General features: G+C 43.7%; 1 protein-coding gene across 1 annotated transcript; it reads left to right on the top strand.

Annotated features, from left to right (window-relative positions):
- The first annotated feature begins 1,817 nt into the window (after positions 1-1,817).
- Positions 1,818-3,623, top strand: KLHL34 (kelch-like family member 34). The gene has a single exon (XM_010134167.1). It carries the CDS (start codon positions 1,818-1,820, stop codon positions 3,621-3,623), a length of 1,806 nt encoding a protein of 601 aa, XP_010132469.1.
- Positions 3,624-10,809: the final 7,186 nt, after the last annotated feature.

Below are 10,809 nucleotides of genomic sequence, written 5' to 3'. Positions count from 1 at the left end.
CAAGGCATCTCTTTCCTCCTTCACCCCCACTGCCCATACTTGATATTTTGCTAGCAAGGGGCAAGATTTTTCAGGAAGATCCTGATTTATGATCTATAATGTCATGATGGAAAGTGGATTCAAGCAGGATATCAATTTCCAGAGCTATATGGCAATGAAGAAGGATGTTTCTGGAGTCCTCCCCGCAAACAGAGCAGAGCATACGTAGGTATCAGTCTGCTTAGCAAGACAGTCTAAACTTACCAGAACAGTCACACAGCATGCATGATGCACATTAGGATACACTCTGCTCCCAAACACCCCTTGATTACAGGGGTGAGCCAGAATTTCATGACATAACAGAAATAAATATAAGAAAAATATTCAGTAATTATACAGGAAAAAGGCTTTACCTTGAGCTTGAGCAAAAGGTGAAATTTTTCAGTCCCCCAAGATCCTCCTCTGTCCCCTGTCTGCTGGCTCATGACATGATAAAATCGTCTGGCATTTATCAACCCTGTCAAGGTTTGCAAGTCCTTTGTATGTTTGACTTGGAAAGAAAGGTGTCAGGAGGAGATTCCGGAGTTATGTAGGCAAAAAAAATAAAAGGCAGCTTTAAGAGGTCAGAATGTGTAGCCCATCCAGAGCTACTATTCCTGGTAGAAATTAGACCCTGAAAGGCCCGGGTGAAAATCAGGTATAATCCCTGTATACATGCTTCTAATTGGGACAAACTGAAAGCGAGAAAGCCGAGTGAGTCAGCCTCGGCCCATCCCCAGGGACTGCAGGTTTGTTCCCAGCTGGTAACCGAGAGCACAATTATGCAAAGCCTCCTCTATAAACAGATTTTGGTTTATTATGGCTGAACTGGGGGAATCTATTTCTGTCACCACTTTGTGCAAATGTGTTACCCTTGTGATGTCCAGCCAGGTCATTCCAAGTCAGCTGCTTTGGCTGCGGCTGTTGGTGGAAGCTCCTCTGTCCTCCCGGTTCCTGGCCCCTTTGCACGCCTGCCTGAGGTTGGCTTCTGGGCAGGGGGGACGAGGGGATGCGCCTGCAGCTATTCTGGTCGCTGTGAGTTACGGCAGTGTCATGTGAAGCAAAGAGCCCAGAAATGCATGCCGAATCGAACCAGTGACTAATCATGATATTTTGGTTGTCTTAGTGCCTGTCCGGCAAAGATTTATGGGCTCAGGAATTCTTCACGTAATGATCCCTGAGAGCTGATTTGATCTTCAGCTGAGGCTTCCTAAGAGAGTGAGAAAAGAGGAGGAAACAGGGGCTGCTGTCCCAGCGGCAGCGAGGTCTAAACTTATCTGAGTTTGAAACACAAACAAGAGAGAAGAAAAGCCAGTGCTCCCTTCTCATTTGTGCCTGCTCAGAGCCATGCACCAGCAGCCAGAGAGGACCTGTTTGATCTGCCTGTGGAGTGAGAAGGGTCGAGGGCGACGGCTGAGCAGACACAAAGTGTCATTTGTTGGGATTGTCATCTAGCTCCCTCATCTGTCACCTGATGGACAGCCAAGCAAGTGCTCAGTACAACCGTGGACCATTCATCCTTGCACAAGTGACGGAGGCAAGAAAAGTAAGCATCCTACAGCTGTTACAACATTCAGCTGTTTTTTCTATAAAGGAATGCATTGAATTCACTGCAAATCTACTAACTGTCCCCCTATGCCAGGCAAAAGACTGATTTCTTTTTTCGTGGTTGGGCTTTCCTCTAACAGCTGGAGGTCTGCTGTGCATTCGAGCTATGGCTGTTGAATAGGGCAGCTGTTTCAATATCTAATTGCATTTTAGCTTCAATAATTCAAGGGGAAAGTGTTGCACTGCCTACCATGAGCTACTTCCTGTCCTACTGCAAAGAGCACTGCACCACCGTGCTCGCCCAGTATCAGACCCTGCGATCAGAGGGCTTTCTGTGCGATATTTTGCTGAAAGTGAAGGAAAATGAGTTTCCTGCACACAAGTCCTTGTTGGCATGCTCCAGTGACTATTTCCGAGCCATGTTCAAAAGTTATACCCAGGAGTCTAAAGCCAGTGTAATTCACCTGCAAGTTGTCTCACCCACTGGTCTCCAGCACATCCTGGATTTCATTTACACCTCCTTGTTGCCCCTGTCCTTTGAAAGCCTGGAAGATACCTTGGAAGCTGCAAGCTACTTGCAAGTGACTGATGCTATTGGCTTATGCAATCAGTATTTAGTTAACAATCTTGCATTGGAAAACTGCTGCTTCTCCGCCAATGTGGCCAGGAGGTTCTACCTGCCAGATGCCTTAGCAGCAACAGAGAAATACATCGTCAGTAAACTCTGGAAGCTGCTGGACATAGATCTGTCAGGACTGCTAGAGCTGAACTTTGGGTCTTTGCTAGCAGTGGTTCAATCACCAGACCTCCCAAGGGTGAAAGAAATCTGCCTGTTGAACCTTGTGCTGCTGTGGCTGAAGCAGGATAAATCCAGGCTGGCTCATGCAAGCAGCCTTTTAGAGCACATAAGATACGGCCTCATACCGGTGGAAGAGCTGAGAAAAACCTACACGCAGTCAGAAGTACCCCTCTCTGCAGGTATTAAGTGCTTGATCATTAAAGCGATAAACTACCATACCTCTGTTTTCAAACAGCCTGTCCTGCAGGACAAGTCTACCACACTGAGGAACCAGAAAACTCGGATCATTCTGCTGGGGGGAGGGACAGCAAGTGAGGGGCTCGTCACCGATGTGTTGGCCTTCGACGTCTACAATCACAAATGGAGAAGTCTCACCCAGGTGCAGGACAGGGTGCAGAACCATAGTGTGTGTGTGGTGGGGAACTTCCTCTACGTCTTAGGTGGGGAAATAGAAAGTGGTGCCTCGGGTGATGCTAAAACTGAAAAGATCTTGTCGGTTACGAACAAGGTCTATCGTTATGATCCAAGATTTAACACGTGGACCCAAATCACGGGCATGCTGGAAAAAAGATGCCAGTTTTCTTGTTGTGTCCTAGGCAAGGATATATTTGCCATTGGTGGAAGGGGTGAGGATGGGTTGCTGCATTCGTCTGTGGAAGTCTACAACATCAGCAGGGACAGATGGATGAAGGCCAGGGAATTGCCATGCAAGATACATGGCCATGCCAGTGCCATTTGTAAGAATACCATATACATCTCGGGTGGCAAGCACTCGGATCCCAGCAACACAAGCAAGGACGTATATTCTTTGAGCTCGCTTGAAGGGCAGTGGATGAAACGAGCCCCCATGAACATTGCTCGGTTTGGGCATCAGATGGCAACAATCAGAGAAGCCATATTCACCTTTTTGGGATTATATGAACCATTCTCTGAAATAGAAAGATACGACCCTTATCAAAACCAATGGACTCAGTTAAGACCACTGATCTATGATCGATTTTGCTATGGCCTGGCAGTGGTAGAGGAGACTGCTCTTCTTATTGGGGGAAAGAAATGGCAAAACTCACAGGAAGTCCCCACACAAGACGTCATTGGCTACGACATCGACAATGATGGCTGGGAAGAGATCTGCAAAGCCCCCTTGCCTTGGTGTGGGCTGCAGTGCGCAGTGCTGCAACTCTCTGAAGCGGCCGATGAGCAGGACAGTGACAGCCAGCAAAAGAGGCTGGCAAAACAGAGCTCACACTCTGCCGAATAACCACCCCAGGTGCTGCAACTCTCTGAGGCGGCCGATGAGCAGGACAGTGACAGCCAGCAAAAGAGGCTGCCAAAACAGAGCTCACACTCTGCCGAATAACCACCCCAGGAGACGAGCCAGCAAGGCGGTCCTGGAGAAGAAGAAGAAGAAAATTGCAATGGCACTGAACTTGACAGAGAGGAGTTTTGGCTTTGATAAGCCAAATGCTTGGTGGAAAGAGGCAAGAAATTCTGGTGCCGGCACAGGAAAAGGTGCTGGGATTTACAGAGCTGGAAGCTGATCTCACCAAGGAAGGATGCAGCAAGTAGCACGTTTAGAGGCAATGAGAGAGAATTGCAATACTTGGCTTTTGTCAAGATAGCAATAGGTGTTGCAAGTCATATTTTTCATAGGTTAAAAAAATATAATCCATCTTTTCTGTTTTCTTAATCAGAGGTAATTTTCCCAGCTGGTAAGTGCTGTTGAATTTTCATGCTATGGCTAAGCAAAATAAAAGTGAGCTGTATAAAGACTAGAAAATTGATGCCTACAAGAAGTAATAAGTACTGCCAAGGAAAAGGAATTATTTGTTATGCTACCTACTAGGCAAGAATGTCTTAGCTAACCAGCATGAGATTATTGGATGGAAAGCATGGATTTCTTGATACGTAGGCTTAGTTATGGCCGTAAGTTAAACCAGTGATTGTTTGCTAGAAGCCATTTCTCCGAGTGGCCTTTGCTGTACCATGCCTTTCAGATTCTTATTTTCCATTGTTTTAGAGATGCACAGATTTCTTTTGTGTCCAAATCTTGCGTTAGCTTTAATGGCCAGAGCTGCATAGGCACCCTTTATTATTAAGACTTGAAGAAATTTGTTACAGGAGTTGCTGTAACTAACACCTCAGAAGAATACCCTGCTCAGCTCAAAATGATGAAATTGTTCATAGCTGTTGAACTGGTACGTGAGAGAATCCGGCAGTCAAAAAAGGTTTACCTTCATCAAGGAGTACGAAGGGGAGGGAGGTGACTGAAGGTTTCCAGAAGCCTCTATGCAGTGCCTGCCTACCCACCAAACAGCAATAGACTCTCTTCTTTTTGGCCGTGTTGGCAGAGTTCGAATTTGAGGTGTATGAATCTGTGAAATGCAGGCAGGGTGGTCACAGAATCACTGTGGGGTGGAGCAAATTGAACCTCGAGTCATAAACGTTCATTTAAAAGCTAAATTTATTGTATTTCATTTTACAGTGTTCCCTTTCTAGGCTGAGAGTTAATACAATAAAAATATATAGAGAAGAACATTTAATAGTCTTAAAAGAAGGCAGCACAATGGAGAGGACACATGTTCTTTGTCACTAGACTAGCTTAAAAAACTGTAATGTTTAATTCTCACCCTTAAAGCGATCGAGCTGACTTTACTAATGTAAAGTGCAGGCAGAATAGCTGTTGCATAGCAACAGATCTAAGTCTTCTGAACTGCCTTGGTTTTGACAAGGAATCAACTACACAACGGGCATATACATCCATCAGCTATAAAGAGTTTTTTATATGAATATATTTACTTTTGGTCCAGTAAAACAATAGCAAGAGAATCTAAATGCTTGGAACAATAGCACAATCCGTTTCAAGTCAAGCATTTTTAAAGAGAAATTTACAAAAACCTCACAAATTTAGTATACAAGTCAGTACCCATGCAGTAAATAAATGTCCAGTTTATACAAACAATTTTATTCTAATGGTACAAATATTACACTGGACCCAGAATTCTATACAAACATTAATACATGATTTGTCATCCATCTTGACTTGAATATCATATTACTGAAAATGGGCTACAGAAAGGCCACTCCTCTGTACAACTGTGCAAAATCTGCAAAACATTTGCAATCCAAATGCAATAAAATAACAAGAAATAAAGAGAGGAAGAAGGGGAGAAAGAGAAAAAGAAAAAGAGGGAGAGAAAAAGAGAGGAATAAAAAGAAAGGAAGGAGAGAGAGAGAAAAAAAAATCTGTCCGTTCTTCCCTTCATCCCTTCATGGATATAACTGCCAGGAAGTACCAGAGCTCATGAAGTACATTCACTGCGCTGTACAGGCAACAGTCCGAAGTTGGTGAAGAGTACAACTCACTGTAAAAAACAAAAAGGAGGCTTCTCCCTTCTGCATGAGCATTACTAAATCATGTTGTGAGTCTTAACTGATGCAGCAAAACACCGAAAAGCAGCAGAAATACTTTGTCATGCTCTGGTCACTTTTTGGAAACAAGCCATTAAAAGTAAATACGTGTTTTAAGGTTCCCTTCCCACTTTCATATTCCAGGGATCAGCCTAACTCTGAGGACCTATTTCTACTCATGTTCACTGGGTTGTCTCCAGCATATCTCAAATCTCATGGAAATTTTAAATGTTTTAATTGGCTTGTGAAGTCACCTGAATCCAGAGACATCCCTTTACCTTCAAAAGCAAACCGGAGGCTTTTTTGCTCCTCAGTTATTTTTCAGGCTCTGTGCTCAGCTCTGCTCCCATCATGCATTTTCCCTGCGTGCAACACGGCCGAATTTCCCAGCTCACAAAACACACAGGAGACCACTTGAAAACTCCTATTCATTCCTCTTCTATTGTGGCAATTTTCAAAGCCTCACAGATTCGGAGCAGTTTGTTGGGAACCTTTACCACTGCGGCTTTTCTGGACAAGAGAAACGCCTCTATCAAGGATGTTCAAGCTCTGCATTTACTCTTTTGCAAAACCTGCACATTATACTGATACCTTCAATTCAAAAGCAGCATAAATGACAGTACTACAACTAATTTTTAAGAAGTCAACCAAATGTGATTACGAAACGAATAACACATTATTTGGTCTTAATTAGAATACAAACCAGCATCTGTTTGCACTGATGGTAAACCTTAGCAGCTAAGACTAAGACTTTTAAAAAGCACAAGGAAATATCAATTAAATTCACATTAGTCATTTCTGTCTGCTGATTTTCCTCGTTGTGTGTTTGACAAAAATGAAACACGACTGCATTACACTTTCCCCCTGTTATTTAAGAAAACTAGAGTTTCTCATGAAATATAAAAATTGGCTTTCTCCCACCACCAAAATAGTACCTGCAAAAATGCAATGCAATACTGGAATTATATAATATAAAATATCATTGTAAAAGTGACCTTCGATACCAAAACCTTTAGCTTGTGGAACTTCCTGTGTGAAGACCACAGTCTTCCAAAAATGCTTTTAAATACTTTTCTTTAATAGCTAAAGATCATTTTTATTTTCTCGCAGAAGGTAAACACAAGCGGAGCCTTGGTAGCATATAAAATATACAAATCCTCATTAAAGACATGGTATTGTCCACCATCGAAGGTTTACCTCACACAGCTAAGTAACATTAAAATATAATTTACTAGAACTCCCACATATTGATATAAAAACTACTTTATGCACTTAAGAGCTGGAGTGTAGCAAATGGACAAAAAGAGGGACCTTTATACATGTGTTTCGATGTAAGAGTGAGTGTGTGCTAAGGAGGCTGTAAGTGCATCAGCCTCAGAGGAGCCATTAACAGAGTCCCTCGGGCTGCTGCTTTGATAGATGTCCGTGAAGAGATCAAGGTACATTTGTTTCCATTCTTGAAAGTCTCTCGACGTCAAAGCTGGATTTTCCAGAACTTTATCTATAATGGCTACTTCTCCTTCCCTGGCCTGTGAGACAAAAGGAACAAGCAGAGTCAATGCAATTGATGAGTCACTGGCAAAATCAGTCGAGTGGGTGGAAGGAGAGAACAGGGGGGAGGCAGGTACCAAACTTGAGCCACAGAGCCCCTAAAAGCAGAGGGACAATCTGACTGCTACACAACTGCTCAGAAACAGGAGCCCTTCCTACAGCGTGTCATACATCACCCTGCAGGGCCAGGGCTTCCTTACCTTATCCAGCATCCTCGGAAACAGTCCCTAAGCCCCCTCCTCACCCCTTCTTTGGCTCGCGAGAAAGCAAGCCCTGTACTGTTTACTATTAGCTGCTGGCATTTCTCAAGATGGGTTTGACACGAGGAAGTGCCATCTGTTTGCTCTTCTCGATCAGCATAAGAAACGCTGCATGGGTGCGTGGGATGCAGACAGATGGCCTCTCGCCCGCCAGCAGAGCTAAGCCTTTTTTACCAGGCTTGTCATGGGGACATCTGAGCACTGCATTCCAAAGGCTTGTACAAGGACCCCCATGTTAATTATAACTCATCTTCATCAAAGATCCAGCATATGCGATGGGCTGGCTGGCTGCAGCCTCCTCCTACCAGCGCAGTGGCAAAGAGGAGGCAGAAACCGGTGAAATCTAACATAGCTGCTGGTACCTCCTCATCCTTCATCGAGGCAGGGGATGTGGCTGTATCAGAATCACTAGTTTATCGAGAGATGACAGGCAGCCAGTACGGATCAGAGTAAGCCTGTGATAAACTCATAGCCACTTGTGTTGTTGCACGCGGTGGAAGCTGGATGCATCAGACATAAGCCTTGGAAACACAGCTAACACACAGGTTTCCAGGACTACTCCTCTGCGTAGGAATGGTATGGCCACCAGCAACCTCCTCCACAATATCCTCCCCACCAACAGGTTTCATACTCCTTACTCACATTTTCCATGTCCATACTATGAGCACGTTAAATCTTTCTGCAGAGCGTGTTAAAGGGAAATACTAAGCTGTGTCAGGCCACCTTGATGGGAGAGATCGGAATGATCAGAGCTGTCGCCCATGAGCAGTGTGCTGAAAGGTATTTTTCATGCTTTGGAAACAGTAGCTAATTACACGGTGTGCTAGAATACTCATTTTCAGAAATAGAAGTGTAATCTGTGAACAACCAGTGAAAGCTAAACCATGGGAACTCCTGACTGCTATATCTCTGCTTGAACTACTGTAATCCACTTCTCTCAGACTGTGGCTGGTACCCGCAGCTCTGCACTACCAGCCAGGTAGCTCATACTTGCTGGCAGAAGAATAGTTTTGAGTTGTGTCACAGGAAAGAGATCAGAGGGGTCTTTCATTAAGGAGTTAGACGATGGCTCAGAGAGCCTATGGGCAACAAGAGCTAGAAGCAATTTGGAGGGCTGTCCCAGGCTACTGTTAATTTGGATAAATTCAAGCAGAGTTCAGAACACCAGCTCCAACACAACAGTGCAACTGGCTGCATTCAGGAAGGAGAAATCTCAGGCACTGATAAAAAGGAAAGAACAGCTGATTAAGAAGCAGCAGTAGCTACCAGTAGATATGACTACCAGTCGTATGGCAGAAGTGGAGCTCTGGGCTATACTGGAGCTAGAAACTCATTGGAAGTTATGATGCCATTGCAAAAGACGCATGTGTCTACACTGCTGCTCTACACAAGAAACAGAAGTTATCTATCTTTGGTACTTGCTGCCATTGTGTTTTCAATTATTGGTGTCATGTACTTTAAGAACGATTGATACCGATCACGGTCCAAACAAGAATGGCAACGGATTCAGAGAGTGAACAAACTGCGTTTGCTTGATCCGAAAGGAAGAAGTCCCAGAGAAGCACGAAAAGGGGCATCCACTGGGTCAAGGGGTTGTGATATTTTTGGAATTCTCTGGAGGAAAGCAATTACATTTGTAGGAAGGCTTTGGTCTAACGGAGCTCAGGTATCGATAAATGCTAACGAGAAAGATAATTAAGCATGGCAGCAAGCTGCTGATACTGAATGATGGTTTTGGTATGAATGATCCTGCCATGGTGCAAAAGCACAGACAGAGTGTGAACCTCCTGCCACCCCAACCTGTCTGAGAGTACTGTGATTTTGTTTCAGCTTCTCACACTTGTAGAAGTCATGTGGAAATCCTGTATATCTTGACTTTTTTTTTGTGCCTGCCTCCAATCCTGTAAAGACTCACATACCCAGATAATACTACAAGTAGTAGTTGCCTTCAGTGAGATGATACGGTGCAGAAAGTTAAGCATGCATAATATTTTTCTTAGGATGGGAGCCCCACAACATGAAAGCAATATTGCTTAAATGCTTCTCTAGGTGATGTAAAACTGAATTAATTAATGTTGATAAAGCCCTCTTTGATGAAAGCTGTTACAAAATCCACCGTACAATTATCTAGTGACTTAAAATGTGGTAATTTAATATAGTTAACGGGGTCCCTGGGGAAATCTGGCATATTGTTTACCAAAATCTCTATTGGGACAGAACTGAAATGGCTGTAACAAAGAAAGGAGCTGACAGGGAGGCTAAATGAGCTGCGGTACGTTTAGAATAACCATAAAAATCTTCAATTCTATCATTACCACTATCAATTTATTTAATCAATCCTACTGATTAAATACAACTATCCTATTAGCTTATGCAGAAAGCAAGCACACAGTTTCCTTCCGGACCATCTCAGCAATCAGAAAAATAACCGAGGATGGCAGAAGGCACTGCTCCCTTCCTAAAGGCTGGCTCTGCCTCACTTCAGTCTTTGGCAGTTACAGAGTGAACGGGCTTTGGCAAACAAAATGTTCAGTGACAAAAAATGGATTAGGGTTTCCTCTGAAAATTTGGTGTCAAATTCTGTTAAACCAGCTCGAGGAGGAGCAGCTGACTGATGTTATCTGCACAGAAATAAAAACTGATCCCCTCACTTTGACTGCTCTCCCAAGGCACATTCTTCTCTGCTTTGTTTCCCCACGTCTCCCTTGTTTTACACACTGGATTCAGCCTGGACTCCAGCTGCGCACGATTAATCTCCAAATATAACACAGTCCGATCCAACCCTGGGGCAGTATTTTTCCTCCCTCTTTTATCTCACCTTTAAAGTGCTTTTCAGAATTCGCAGCTGGTGCAGTTTCTCGTTGACTACTGGATCGCTACATCTCTTTATAAAAGATTTCTTAAACTCCAGCTTAGTGGAAATCCGGTGTTCTCCTAAAGGAGACAGGCTGGCCTGCTCCAAGGCTCTGTACAAATCTTGCAAGGAGTCTGCTGCTTTTTCCTCTATAGTTTCAACTGTAATGAGAAAAAGGAAAAAGGAGGGGAAAAAATAGAGAAAGGAACAATGTGTCATTATTATGATTATATGAAGATCTGTCCAAAACCTTCAAAAAATGTTTAACAAGTTTAACCAGATCATAAGGAGAATATCGCACACCTGCTAATTTCCAGAAAAAAGTGCTGCGATTGTAAGTGTTCCTTCTCACTAGTGCCTTCAGCAGAAAG

This window comes from Buceros rhinoceros, unplaced genomic scaffold (genome assembly GCF_000710305.1).
Source record: "Buceros rhinoceros silvestris isolate BGI_N320 unplaced genomic scaffold, ASM71030v1 scaffold13854, whole genome shotgun sequence".
Classification (NCBI taxonomy): Eukaryota; Metazoa; Chordata; class Aves; order Bucerotiformes; family Bucerotidae; genus Buceros; species Buceros rhinoceros.
This window is presented reverse-complemented; position numbering and strand designations above follow the sequence as displayed.

Coding starts and splice junctions, on each gene's coding strand:
- KLHL34 (XM_010134167.1), top strand. CDS start 1,818: ATGAGCTACTTCCTGTCCTACTGCAAAGAGCACTGCACCACCGTGCTC.